This window comes from Rhipicephalus microplus, chromosome 4, assembly GCF_043290135.1.
Source record: "Rhipicephalus microplus isolate Deutch F79 chromosome 4, USDA_Rmic, whole genome shotgun sequence".
Lineage (NCBI taxonomy): Eukaryota > Metazoa > Arthropoda > Arachnida > Ixodida > Ixodidae > Rhipicephalus > Rhipicephalus microplus.
In genome coordinates this window covers 124,111,515-124,126,522 of record NC_134703.1, presented here as the reverse complement: position 1 = coordinate 124,126,522, position 15,008 = coordinate 124,111,515, and the positions used below count along the sequence as shown (strand labels likewise).

The 15,008-nt window shown below is 44.8% G+C and overlaps 1 protein-coding gene across 1 annotated transcript in view; it reads left to right on the top strand.

Moving 5' to 3' along the window:
• The window catches only part of LOC119172854 (uncharacterized), a 96,506-nt gene that overhangs the window by 31,218 nt on the left and 50,280 nt on the right, over positions 1-15,008 (top strand). The window contains exons 6-8 of the mRNA XM_075893169.1: positions 1,563-1,831; positions 8,349-8,503; positions 10,163-10,324. Of these exons, the coding sequence (XP_075749284.1) occupies positions 1,563-1,831; positions 8,349-8,503; positions 10,163-10,324 (586 nt within the window). The remainder of the gene's footprint in view (positions 1-1,562; positions 1,832-8,348; positions 8,504-10,162; positions 10,325-15,008) is intronic.

The window sequence follows — 15,008 nt, the reverse complement described above, 5'->3', positions numbered from 1 at the left end:
TATGAGAAATGACTTCGAATTTCCGGGCGTCACCGGGACCTTCTCAAGTTTGGGTGCGAAATTCAAACAAGAAACTTCGACAGTCTTTTGCTCGTCCAATAACTGGCCTGTTATAGCGAAATTAATAAAAGCAGGACTATAAGAGACCGCCTTATTGTGCAACTTGTTAACCATACTAAAACGTAGCACATCGTTTTGGGGTCTTTAGTTCTGTATGGTTGTGCGGTTCATTGTTTTGCGTCATTCAGAGTTCGAATGTAACAGGATTAGTAATTAGGTTCCTGTATTGACGAGCAGCTGCCCCCAGATATTACGCATACCTTCACGAACATACACTATCACACTAAGCATTCGTACTGGTTAGTATGTCTGGAGAGCCGTAGGAAAAGGCAAACACGACACGGCAGCTCTCTATAATGGCGTGCTCGCGACACTCCGAACGCAGCAAGTTTCTTTACGTTCATAAAAAAATATTCCACTGCTAAGAAAGCCAGCTGAAGCGGGGGCGATAACCCTAACTGTTCATAACGTAATTTATATGCTACAACACAACAGGTGCTTGAGTGTGAAGCTGCCATCCTATAGCCTTTTATAAGCTTGAGCCTGTGAGTGTTGGTTGTACCTTTGAATTACCTTATTCCCCGCGTGAGACGCTTCTTTCTGTGAATGTTATAGTAGTATGTATTTCATTTTTTCAAGACGAAAGCCTTGGGTACCTTGTTAAACGCGAAATTTGACCATCGGTGTCAGCGTCCTACGGTGTCAGGACTATAGCGCTACGAAAATCGCGTCATTACATCACCATAACTAATGATGACGTCCCAAATCACCGAAATTTTGTGTGTCATCATGACGTACCCTCGCATGATGCCGTTATCACATGACATCGTGGCTTGGTCAAAGGTGATCCGATCCCAGAGGCTATGAAAAAAAAAACTGAAGTGCCTTCACTCGCCGAGGCAGTGAAAAACCACATTAGGTGCAGACACATTACGAAGGGTGCCGGGGCAGCATCACTTGATCGACTGAGAAAAATAAGGTGGCTGTCGCCTTCCAGTCATATTAAGTAGTCATCGTCATAATATCTCCCTCTCACCTGCTTGTTTTCTATGGGAATTCGGTCAGTTACCTTTAATGACCAATGATTATCCTGCCTACGAACTACGTGCACAGCCCATGTCCATTTTCGATTTCAGCTATGATACCCGTAACCCCGGATTGTTTCCTGACCCACTCTGCTCTTTTCTTGTCTCTTAAGAAGACAAAGTTAGGTGGGCAGATGATATTAGGAAGTTTGCGGGTACAAAGTGGCAGCAGCAAGCACAGAACCGAGTTGGATGGCGGAACATAGGAGAGGCCTTTGTCCTGCAGTGGGCGTACGCATAATGATGATGATGATCATAAGGTACCCTGGGAGTTTTAACACTTGCGGGTGAGAGGGAGCTGTACGATCCATCCTTTCTTTACAGGTTCAATATTTCAAATAAAATAATTTGTTGCGCGAGATAGCCTTTTCCACTCTCATCTATCCGCAACACATGCTTCTCTTCTGTACGTGGCAGCGTGTCGCCCACTGACATCCTTCTCCGGCTGGGCGAGTACGACCTGAAGAGTGAGCACGAGCCGCTGTCGCACGTGGAGCGACGCGTGCAGATCGTGGCCACGCACCCGCGCTTCGATGCCAGCACCTTCGAGTACGACCTGGCCTTGCTGCGTCTCTACGAGCCCGTGCCCTTCCAGGACAACGTGATACCGGTCTGCGTACCCGACACCAACGACACGTTCGTTGGTCGCAGTGCCGTTGTCACCGGGTGGGGACGTCTGTACGAAGGTAAGACAGTACAGCGGTACGAGAATTGCGATCTTGTACCAACACCGTGGCAAATCGACATTACAGCTACAAAGCTCCCAAGTACCAAAGAAGATTCATAGTCATAAATGCACCAGAATGACCAAGCCTCGATAGTATTCAAGCATAACTGAAGAAAAAAAGGTCGCACGTGTCCAAATATTAAGTTCAGAACACAGACACCCCGTGTACTTAACGAGTGGCAGCAAAAAAAGAAAATCATGACTTCTTCTGTGTAAAGTCCTACAGACAAGTTCGGAGCCCATTCACTTCTGTGAATATTCAAGACAGCGAAGACAGCAGCTGCGCGTGCACGTTCTGCGGTGAGCAGCTTCATGTCGCTTTTGCGCGTAGTGGTTCTTGTTTTTGTGCGCGTTGGTGCTTTTTCAATCCGCTTCATTCACGATGTCACAACACATGCACCATTACCCTAGCGGAAAACTCGCGCAGTTTTTTTTTATTGAACTCATGGGCTTTTCTTTTTCTTTAGGCAATGCCCATCGTCACAATTTCTACAAAAACCTTAACAGAACGACAGAAGGTTGTACAGAAAAATGGAAAAGGACGATTTCCGCCCTTCTTCCTTCTTCCACGTGGAGGTTACACCGTCCATCCTGCCTTTATTTCTCTTTCGCAGCCTGACGAAAACCGTTACCATTAGCAGCTTCGGCCGAGCAACGAATATTTCTTTATTTGCCTAAATGTCGACTAGTGATCAGTTTAACGCACAATTGTGCAAATTTACTCTGCTTCCACATTCAAGGTGTACAGCCGTGGCCGCGTGTGTATTGAGCCAATGCCATCGTTGGTTGAGCACGCGAGCAGCCGGTTTTCACTCTGCAAGGCGAAACCTTGAGGCGGTATCGGTCTCTCACGTGGTCTGCCTGACAACTAGGCCGCGCATGCTCCTGATACACCGCCACTCGAGAGCCTAAAACTGCCACAAGGTTCCGCCCCGCAGAGCAAAAACTGGCTGCTCACGCGCTTTCCACAGACGTGCCCGCGGCTGTACAAAATATTCTTATTTCGATAGCAATTATATGCACATTCTCGGCTGGAGCTCACCGTCGGCGTCGATGTCATGCACCGTATATGTATACGTATCTATATATATCCCAGAAAAAAAAAAAGGCTCCGGCACGCGGAATCAAACGTGGGACCTCTGCGTCGTGAATACGAGGCGCTAGCCACTGAGCCATCGAGAGGTACCTCTTTAAACGTTCAAACGTCAAGCTATCCATATCTACCACTTACCGCTGTTGGCGCGCATCTCGGGAAGGGGGGGAGGGGACTATCGTGTTTTCAGCATTATCAGCAAGACGGCGCAGTGAGCGCGAGGTGGCTCTCAGCCCTCACGCGTATACTTTGGCCTACGTAGAAAATAAAGGGGTGTACGCTCGATAACGCGCCCTTATCTTGCAGAGGGAGAATATACGTTTTGGCTAGCCTTTGAGTTCCGTCAGAACGATTCTGTTGTAGTTACCAGGAGCACAAAGGTCACTGCAATTGTTGCATAACCTCCGTTTGCGAAAAGGGCGCACTTTTCAGACATTTTCACTGGTATAGCGCACCACGACAAGGACACACACAAAGGAGAGATGCACACACACACAGCGCTAACTTGCAACTAATGTTTTATTTGCGATCACACACGCTGTTTATACAACAGTAGACCGATAAAACCTGGATTATGTCACGTCAAGAATACAGTACAGCCCATGCACGTGTCATCACCGATAGCGACAATCCACACTAGCCCGTCAAAGTGAAGATCATAAAATGGTGTGCTTTTCAAACCCAGCGAAGTAACAAGTGCGGCACTTGTTAGTTCGCACTCATATCTGTGGTTATGTTTCGTGCCTCGTTTTTTGTTAACAGTGCGTTAAATATCGAGAGGTAAACGTTGTGAGCTCCCTCTCGTTTTGTGTATGTTGTTTTCGTGCATCATTTGTGCGTGAGCACCGTGCTGCACGTTTCAGTCTGCTTGCCGTTCTCAGCGTTACATTCCAAGTTTTTGCTATTACTTCGCCCTTGCGGTGAAACTGGGACTTCTTTGTTAACTCCCACAATGCTGCACCACAAATATTTTATTGCAACACTGTTTTATGTCACAACCGTCACAACACTGCTTTGTTGTACAGCGTCATCGCCAAAGAGGAAAGCTGTGCTACGTTTTCACGTGAGCGCATGTGGCTTTTCAAGGTTCGCCATCACAATTTCCGAATTCTGCCAGCTTTACTTCTTGCGTGTATGCACCGTACAGCAGTATGATTGAGACCCCTGATAAATACAGGACGTGGATGGATGCCCCCGCTCCCTTCGAGATAAGGGTACAACTAGAAATAACCTCTGTTCTGGTCGCGCTAAACGGGGAATTCCCGGAGATCAGCTCACTTACACTGTCCCTACAGCCCCTGAACTTTTTGTGCTCCCCTGGGTCGTCCCAGAGATAGGACTATGTAGATCGCCTGACTAGTTGTGTGCTGGTGGGCACGTTTCTCCACCGCAATAAATCACCTTTTCTGGCTGTACGCCGGCCCCTTTCTCGTCGGCGAAACGCAAAGAAGGTAGGCGCTACATAGCAACACGGAAGCTGCCAAACAAGAAAGTCACACCAAAGCAAAAACAACAATAATGCGAACGTTAGACGTATTCATTCACAGTAGGCAATGTCGTCGATTTATGTAGGTACTTCGTGAATAGCACTGACCCTGCAATTTGAAGGTCGTTAAGGAAAGCTCCTCAAGCAGGAAGAAAGCTACCCACAACAAAATCGTAGAGGCGTCGAGACAAGAGGAAAACATTTTTGCGTATATTTACCTTCATCAAAAGCTATCTCCTTGCGATCTTTGTAGGCGACGTCAAAAGGGTTACTGGCCACACTCGACCGCCCAGAAAGAACACTAATGGCAGGGCGTAAATACCTGTCTTCCGCAGCTTCAATTTACCCGTGCTCTAGCCTCAAATGGTTATGGTCGACTACGGAGGAATGCGTTTCCTCGTAATGTGATCGGGTTTCGTGCGAACGCTTGGGCGCTTCTGTTTTTTAGAGCACTGAAGGTTCTCCTACGCATAAATGTTCGAAAAGTGCCTCGGGCAGATCCCCGTGTGTGAGAATGTGCATGTCGTGCTTGCCTGTCTCAATTACGACAATAAATAAGCACGTAAGCTAAAATGGCCGCTTTTTCTACTAAACAGAGTAGGAGAGAGGGACAAAGAAAATCCACGAAGGTCACTGGGGACACTGAGACGGCCACCCTGTATTTGTGCAGGACAACGCAGGTATGACAGATAAAAATATTATATGACTGCACCGCGACCTCATTATGACAATATCAATGTCCTACGAATCCACAAAAATTTTCTCTTATGCAGTCTGAAAATGTCATTCTGCTCAGCGTTTCGAAGGAAATTATCGCCAGCATTTAGGGACATATGCACGAAAGCCCCCTCTAGCCAGTGGCAACAGCATCCTGCCGTGACTAACGAGAAATAGGCAAAACAAAAATCATGGCTAGTTGTCAAAACCGACTCCCGATACTATACAGGAGACACACTGGAACATTTAGGTAAAATTTAACTATCGCACTACAAAACGCCTTGTTTCCAAGAATGTTCAATATTTTACAATACGGACCCAAGTACCTTTAGTAGGAGGTGTTCGAATGTGCCGGGAGACCAGACGCTTCACAGTGTGGTTTCATTACGCTATCCTACGTCGTAGGGGTAAGACTTTTTTTTTTTTTCCACACGGAAGTCGTCACTTCCCTTCCTGAAAGCTATACGCAGGCAATGATGCTGCCGTTGGACGAAAAAAAAAACAGGGCTAACAAAGACAATGCGCTTTGTTTGCGCTTTGTTTGTGTTAGTTCATGTTTTTGCGTCCTTAACTTTAGAGCTCAGCCTTTACCTACAAAATAGTGTTAATTTCAAGAAGCTGAAGTGTTCCTCTAAAAAAAAAAAAGTCGAAGTTGCTGATCTTCAAACCTATCAAAGTAGGTCATAGGCCAAAGAATTGGAAACAGGAGTTTAGACTTGCATTACAGTCTATATTAGCGACGAGTTGGTACCAAAACTTGAGGATATCGGCGCCCTGGGTTTGGTATGTGAAATCAATAAATCGAATAATATTCAGTGAATTACCAAAAAGATAGAGGAGGCCATAAGATTTATTCAAGGGTCCTCCAATCGGCATAGAAGCTTAGGAAAACGTGACATGCCGTTAGTTCCAGCATTCATTTTGTACCATTTCTCGCATGTGGCCGCTATATGCCATATTTGAAAAGTGGAGAGAAACAAATAGGAAGCTTCTATAGAGAAACCATGAAGGTGGCGCTTTTCTGCATGTGAAAACATCAAACGACATGTTGATGCTGCGAGGAGGAAGAGGAAGAGGAGGAGAAAAAGAATGGAAGGACCGGGAGGTTAGTTGTTGAGGTTGGGTTTGCATATACTTTGGATGAAACCGCCTAGACTTGGCGTACGGCACACAGAGCGGTCGCTAGGTGGACCGGCGGATAGCTATATCGTAAAGGGTCAGTTAGGGAACTCGTGGTTGTGTTGTGCAATGGGGCGCGGCTACACGAGTTGAACGTGAGCCTTAGGGCTATTATCATGGTTCGCCTGTCCCCAAGCAATGTGCGCCCTGTGCTAGGAAGGTTGGGAGGCGGATGATGAGAGCTAGGACTTGGTTTCGGGGGTGAATAATCAGCAGGATGAGGATTTTGCGTTTGTAGACGTGGCATGGATTAATGGAAAATATGCTTACACGGTGGTGGTGGTGGTGCTAGATGGCAAAAGGAGTGCTTGAACTGCCACTTCCGTTTATACAAAGAATTCGGGGGTCACTGAGCAGATGGCTATTGCTCTAGCACTGATTGATTTTTGCAAAACTTCAGTGTTTCGGGACTCTCGATCTGCAATTAAGCCTGTTCGAGAGATAAGTTTGCCGCACCGGCTTGCCGACCTGCTGCAGGGCGGAGCCATCACTTCGCATACAGTTACTTGGCTTCCGACGCACATGGGTGAGCCCTGCGTAACATCAAAGAAGTGGCGCACAGGGAGGCACAAGGATTATTGTGCCGTGCACTCCCTGAGCGATCTGTATTTTCCGCTACCAAGTTAAAGGACCAGCTGTTAACCTACAACTACATCACTAAGTAGTATTACCTAAGGCACACACATTTCCCTTGTCACATTATAGGTTAAACAAACCACAGACGGTTACATTACGGCTTGTGCAGACACGGACATACCCTAACCCGGTTGTCATGAATAAAATTAATCCGGACGGCTGTGTTTCAATCTGTTCTACTAAGAGTGCGAATTTGCTTGATTTACACAACATAATCTTGCCTTGCTCGGCGTTGGCTGGTGAAGGTTCTCGAAGCGAACACTGGTAGCAGCGGATGCCTCGCAGTGACATGCTGGCGGACCAACTCACGGCTGTTGAGAGGGGTCGTGGGGCCACAGAGGGACTTGGCCTTTATGTATTCATGGGGGGGGGGGGGGCGTCCCGAGTTAGTCCATGACTGAATCATCGGGACATCACTGAAGTTATTCATGCCATACCACTAATAAATAACGCAAGATCCTTGTTCGTATAGTAACATTATATTTATTAATTTCTTCATAAGGATTTTCTAAATGCATCAATGTGTAGAAAAATTGTGACCGGGAAAGAATTTAGCACCAAGTATTCCTTCATTTTCAACACCTTAGATAGATAGATAGATAGATAGATAGATAGATAGATAGATAGATAGATAGATAGATAGATAGATAGATAGATAGATAGATAGATAGATAGATAGATAGATAGATAGATAGATAGATAGATAGATAGATAGATAGATAGATAGATAGATAGATAGATAGATAGATAGATAACAACATTTTTACTGTCAACAACATTTTTACTGTGATAAAGTCAATTCTACCTATACAATGCTTAAAAACGCTCCTAATAAACACAACGATTAGTCAATATGCCCAGGCGACTTTCTTGGCTTTCGCTAGTTGAACAGCTTTAAAGAGTTTAAGAGTTGTCATTCAATATGGTCAGCTGTTAGGCTAGTCAATTCGGCATTTTGCTTTGGGGAGCGTGGACTTGCTTAGGAGAAGAACACACGACAGAAAGGACGTTCACTTGACGACGAAAAAGACAGAATTTTTTTACATCAGTTAAACTAAATAGTGCGACCCCCCCCCCCCCTCCCCATTTTAACACTCATAGACCGTTACCGGGTTTGCCGGCGATGTGGGAAAACTTTTCTGCGACAGTGTCTGTTGCCAGTGCACCTGCGCATAAGCTTTCCGGGCGTGAAGCTTTTTTCGAATAAATTGAGCTGCGAGTGAGCGCCCTTTCTCTCGTGTGTTCATTTCCTAACTATATCCGCACTCGTGTAAGCAAGTAGTCGTTCGGAGTGCAGACGATTGTCTGCGCCGTTTCGCTTGCTCATGTCACACGAGTATATGAAGAGCACTTGTTACTACGCAGATGGACCCCTTCCGAACATCATGCAGAAGGTCAGTGTTCCAATCATTACCAACAAAGAATGTGAGAGCATGTACCGCAAGGCGGGCTTCATCGAGGATATCCCCAACATCTTTATTTGTGCCGGCCTTGCCAAAGGAGGCAAGGACTCTTGTGAGGTAGGTCCCTAATAGGTGTTTTTCATTTCTGCATCCAATATTAAGTAAAATAGTGTTTGTTGCACTTCTACGCAATCAAACTGCCCTTACAGAATTAATTATTGCGAAGGCATTTTCCTCTCTAACTTATATCAGAAAGAAATTGACTTTTGTCTTTCACTGTTAGCATAGCTGCTAATGAAGCCCCTACAGCTGCTTTTTGAAATTCCATTCTGTATTGATTTTCATTAATAGTAATTTATTATTTCATAGCTATTGATCACTTACGGATGTGTTGTATCTGCTTCTCATTTAAGAAATTTTGTTCTTATGTTAAGAATTTGCAATTACATATCCATGTTCTATGTTTATTGCTTCATACTCTCTTGACTGTGTTTTATACTGTAGAGCTGTTTATAAGAAAAATGTCACAGGTTGTTCAAATTTCTGTGCCTAAACTGCTCTTTCCCAGTGCAATGCCTAAATGGCAATTTTATTGCCCCTAAGCCAACACGGCTGCTGCCCTTTAATCTCGCGAAATTCTTCATTCTCTTATTTCTCTGTTTATAAAGCACGCGCAATATCAACGTCAATCTAAAGAGTTCCTAGTCTCTAAAAATACTGACATATTTATTGAGCATATTGCAACACAGGTTTAATTACAGCTACGGGAAGAATGGAAAAGTGATATATATTTGCAGAATATTCAGGCCGAGTTTAGTAGCTGAAAGATGCCGGTTAGCTCACTAAGCACAAAAGTGTCATTGTCTTGTGTTTGTCAATGGTCACCTTATATGAGCCCTGACAGCTGAAGTACCAGGCCGGTGATGACCGGTGGAGTTCATGAAGGAAACGACTGAAAGTGCTTGTCGGGTCGTGTTTGTAACAATTTAACAGCAACAGAAACTTGTAACAGTAACAGCTTTGTGCTCACACGAGCTCACGTGAAGGAGATTATTCTGAAATCGGCATAAAAGGTAGTCGCCTAGGACGTTGAACAGCCTTCCAGATGCATTGCAGTGAAGGATGACGCTATCGAGGGGAAAGTCGATGACATGTGTTGGTTGTAGAATTTGTTTGAAGGTACTGTATGATGACCTATCGGGCGTTTCATCCAGTTACTGTTGCAGTTCAATTATCTTCCGAATCAGATGAGGTCCCACTAAGTTTGTTGTCATTCGCTCAGGCTTTCTCGTGTGTGTGTGTGTGTGTGTGTGTGTTTGCGCGCGTGTGTGTGTATGAGAGAGAGAGAGGAGGTGGAAGGGGGGGGGAGCAGTAGGGTCCTGCAAGAGGACATGCACCACAACTGCTACAGCAAACTTCCTTTCCTAACTGCCACCTTTGTTGCCCATAAAGAAAAGCAATAAAAGAAAGCAGAAAATGCCCACTTTCACAAACTGCGTCATTTAGAAACTGTGAACCATGAATACAGACTCGCATACTTTGCTGTCACGCAAAGCTATCAACATGTACCTGGGTACCTTGTCGTCACTTAAACTAAAATATGAAATCGCGACATGCTGCCTTCAAAACAATAAAGGTTAGAAGGGTTTCGTTCCACACATTTACGTAGGAGCGTAGTCATGATGCAAGTCCCTGAGCCTCCTCTTGTATCAGTTATGTGCATGTTGGTGTGCGTTTGCATACGTTTTGGTGAATGCCTCGTTTTCTCTCCCTTAGGGTGACTCTGGAGGGCCACTGGTGCTCAAAGATCTGAAGACGGGGCAGTGGTCACTGATCGGCATCATATCGTGGGGCATCGGGTGTGCTCTGCCAAATCAACCCGGAGTGTACACGAGGATCACGCATTTCGCCGACTGGATTCGACAAATAATCGTCTTCTGATGGGACATTCGATTTTTTAGGCGGCTGTTCTACTTCACTGGGGGCCAACGTTTTTAAAATGACGGCGGTGCGCATCTGAACCGGTTAGGAGACCAACCTGCTTGGTTATTTCTTGGGCAAGAAATCCTGCGTTGCGGTGAAAGCGCCAAAACATTAAGGGGGCGACTGTTCTCATGTACTCAATGTATCATGATAAGCTGACCATATTTCGCTCCAGGGGGTCACAACTGCTATCCATTACAATGTTTTCTGCCCGACTCCCGATTCGCACACAGCTTCACGTTCTACGCAGCCTTTTATACGGCTCAGCTGACGTCCCACACAATCGTATATGACTATGACGTTAGAGCTAGCCTACAGCGGTGCTTGTGGGGTGCGAAATATGGGGCTAACAGAAAGGCCGAGTCTACAGCACGGTGCAATCATATACGCAAAGGTGTATCAAAAAATATTTTATATCAAGGATAAAAAGCGCGCGTGTGTGCATATATATATATATGCACACACTTTTACATCAATAATTCACCAGTGTTAAATGTCATTTCATGCTTACTTGAATTCATGCTCAAGACTTTCTTCGTTTTCATTTTGCAAGCCATGTCATTCCTCTCATTATTTATTTCTGTTGCCATACTGCACCAAGAAGTCGGTACTGTGACAAGCTTAAGTCACAATGAAAGCACATTTCATGTGCACTCAGATGCGCTTTTTTTATTTGCTGTATTGACTTCTCTAAGCTATAGGGATCACTCTCCTAATATTTCTAGAATTACGGTCGTACAGGCTGTATAAAGTTCTGGTAGAGAGGCCAGCAGGCTTTTTATTGTGTGATGTGTTAGTTTATTTCATCTGGTAAAGAGAGTAAGTATTCTATTTATTCTTGTTTTTACCCCACAGTGTTACTCGCTAACTTGTTTCAATAAACTTCATGACGTCTTTTCTCTGTGCTTGAGCGTAGGGGTGACGTGGTGCCTGTCCGACAGGCGAAGTTATATAGAATATTTTGGAGTCAAAAGAGTGGTTACATATCAGCAATGGTGTAAGCCAACATTGAGCATTGTATAACGCAGTACACGAAATACCATGGCATAATGTGCACAGTGTTTGCATCTAAGTATGCTGGGCATGGTAAGAAGAATCAGTCATGTGTTAGTAATAGTGTTAAGCTCTAATTGGTTTGTTCTTGTTAGTGTTATATGATGATAAGTTGAACGATGTGTTAGTGGTATATAACAATGAACACCTAGACGTCGTGTATTTAAATAAAAGCACACGCATCTTTTTCAAGATGTGACATGGGAGCCGCTATTACGGCTTAACAATATTAAAGGCTACGTACCCATTGCAATGAACTCTGTAGAAAAGACTGACTGTTTCTCGATGTCGTGTTTCGCTTTCCGACGGATATTTTACTCAGACTAACGTACAGTCATGGACAAATTAAACTAGAACAAGAAGTTGAAAAGCAGAATGGGCTTTGCAAGTGGTAGCTATCGTGAGCACCATCCCGCGCAGGTTATGCGGTTGGCAAGTGTGGTCGTATATTACGAGTGGACTAAAGAAGAACAATACAACGCTTGTTAGTTGGAGCTTAGTTGTTCCTACTTTATTTGTCCATGTTTGTACATATTACCATTACCACCGAACTGATGTGATGCCAAATTTTTTTTTAGAAATGCTTTTGGTGACGACATCCGTGGACTCTATATTCTTGTGAAGTGCATATATTGCACCGAGCAACGGTGTGCTACTCATGTGACAACGTAAATGCTTTGATAACGACACAACCTCCGCGTACAAATGGATTTAAGTATACTGTAGCCAAAAGGTATTTGGCCATAAAGGAATGTGCCGGACACATTCCTAAAACACTATTTCACGCAGTGTAAGTCGCCAGTGCCATTTCGGTCACCATTCTACGTCTGTTTATTCACAGATACGATGTGGTGAGATACGTGTGCTCCATGTAATTCGGTGGATTTCGGGTGTAAATGTTTTAAAATACAGTTGTATACCTGTTATGTTTTTGCCAGCAATTATGAAACTCCAGCCTAATATGCTTTCGTAATCTCAACGTATGAAAGTCCACACATCCTGCGACTTCTTAATTTCGCAATTATTGCGAAGGCATCATTATCTATGGCAAGGCATGACTCAAGAAGGCAGAACAATGCGCAGCCGCATTACCGATGTGCTGCAGAAGATGTCACCCGCGACTAAAAAGCACTATATAGCCTCGCCTATGTTCTCTGACGTGAGTCTTGAATGCGCGCTCATTGGTTCGGGCTTGTGTGAATATGCCTTTCAGGTAGGAACACCACCGACTTCTAAGTCGGTACCCGAACGTACAGTCGTCAGGAAGCTTAACAAGAATGCTCCACCGCGTGACCAGGCCTACTAAGACTGATTACATCCGTGAAACTCAGCGTGCTGTTGCCGATATGGTATCTTGGATATGCTTCGATAGTTTGTCTATATTCATGGATAACATCTCGACAACGGAAACCAAAGCTACGCGGCACCAGCGCCAATCACTATGTTACAGGATACGCTGTGGAGTGTGCGTTTCAATGTTGCTGACTACTGTACATCTCTATCTGTGCGTGTTGTTAAACTCGCGAGTGCAGCATGTATGGTCATGCCTATCATAATCGAATGAATTGCATAGCGCTGGTTGATTACGCCAAGTTAAAAACATTGTCTTGGTTTTAGCGTCTATGGCGTGCCGCGGCACGCTCTGTCTGTTGTACAAAGTGGGTGCTTCACAGAATTTTACTAAATGTTCCTGACTTGGTCTTCTCATGGTCAGCTGATTCCATCCAAGTCGCCATTACACAATGGATCGATTACGAATTCCTTATTGGACTCATAACAAGTCTACTGAATCTAAATGCTCAATGGTGCTTATCACGTAGAAGACTGTTTTACAAAGTGTATGTAGTTATTTATTAAACTCATTCATCATTGAATTGTGAGACCTGCCCTTATTTTCTGACACATAACGCTACATAACATGAAAAGGCAAGTTACATTCACACGATCGTGCTTTTCAGGGCCTGGAAAACTTAGACGTACAATAAATAAGAATGTATGCCCTCAAACCGAATTTTGTGGGATTCTTTTACTTGATTTCTCTCTCCCATTGAGGTATGCTCTCACTGACGATAGCAAAAGCTCCAAACGCTAATGAAGAGGGACCCTTCACTGATTTGTTTCCTCTTCGATGAGGTGTGCTTATGCAGTCGCTATGATTTCGCCAACGTGAAGCCGTTTGTTAACTCAATGGACGCGAAACAAAAAAGATCTAGAACATTCCACTACAGCTACGAATATGGGTGGCCAACGTAGCTGACGGGCGCAATGCCGCCTCTGCTTTCGACGCCGTTGTTCATAAGCCCGCTGCTCTGCAGGAACTCTCACAGTGCGCGGTAGACCCGAACTTGTTAGAATCCAAACTTGCGCCAACGGAGTGCCTGTAACGTGACGAAACAAAGCCTACCGACCAGATTATACATTCTAAGGCATTAGTGTACTCGACCACTCCGTTTCAAAATGCACCACTATGGGAATGCGAAGCGTTTTTTGTATGCGCGAAAAAAAAAATCGAGGAGGTGTGACATTTACAACACCACTGTAGAACGCCTTGACATGAGACAATTTCACCGCTTGTGCAACATGCGCGAACGTACAGCACGTATTCCAAACGTGGCAGTGAGGCTGGGTCTGAATATATACACAAGGCAGGAAGAGAAGCTTTCGTGTAGGGACACTGTATACTTGTGTGTGCCGTACTCTATATAACACGCAGCCATGCTCACAGGCCATATTCAGAAACGGAGACTCGGCGCCTCAACCTCAGTGGGTCAACTCACTGAGGTTGACCAGGAACCATCAATGCTGGCTGGTACGCATTAAAATACTCCGCAGCGCTAGCTTGCATGACGATAGCTCAGAGGGGTGCATAACTTGAGCAGAACAAAGCAAAAAGTTGTATCCTGCTGAGAAGGGGTGCACACAACCTTTGCACCGTATAGTGAAACAATGCCCCGGCATCTCCTCCCAGCTGATTGCGTCCTCGTTAGCTCTGTTGAACTTGTACTGCACTTTTGCGTCTCTGGAGACCTTAGTAGTAATCCTCGCATTGGCAGTGCATGTCCCGACTAAGGAGGTTTAAAATCTTGATCCCGACGGTAAATGATGATGACGTGAACCTACTCTATAAGTCCGTTTGATTAATCCAAATAAAACAATACTAAGGTCTACCATATGCAAGTGCTTCATGAAAAGCATGGCTCTTCTTTCTAGTACATACGGGTCTCACCACTTACGGAAAACACGATTAGCAGCAGCGTAGTTTGGTGGTAGTTTTTACCACGTGCCTCTTCGTTGGTGAAGCAGAGAGAGCGATTCTAATCCCTCCGATATTCGTCATTTTACGCATGTTTATGGATACATGCGCCATACAAACGCACACACATACATATGCGCATCGATGTGCAAAGGTAAGTAGCTCTGTGGTGAAATCAGTAGGAGATAAGTGACAGATTGAGGAATGTAACGTACGTGGTACAGTGCGTGTGGTGGGCCGGCTGACATGGATGCAGGAGCAACCCATACAGTTAGAAAATTAGAACCTGTCCAAGACATTTAGCCACTTGCGTTTTTTTTTTTTTTGAGGGGG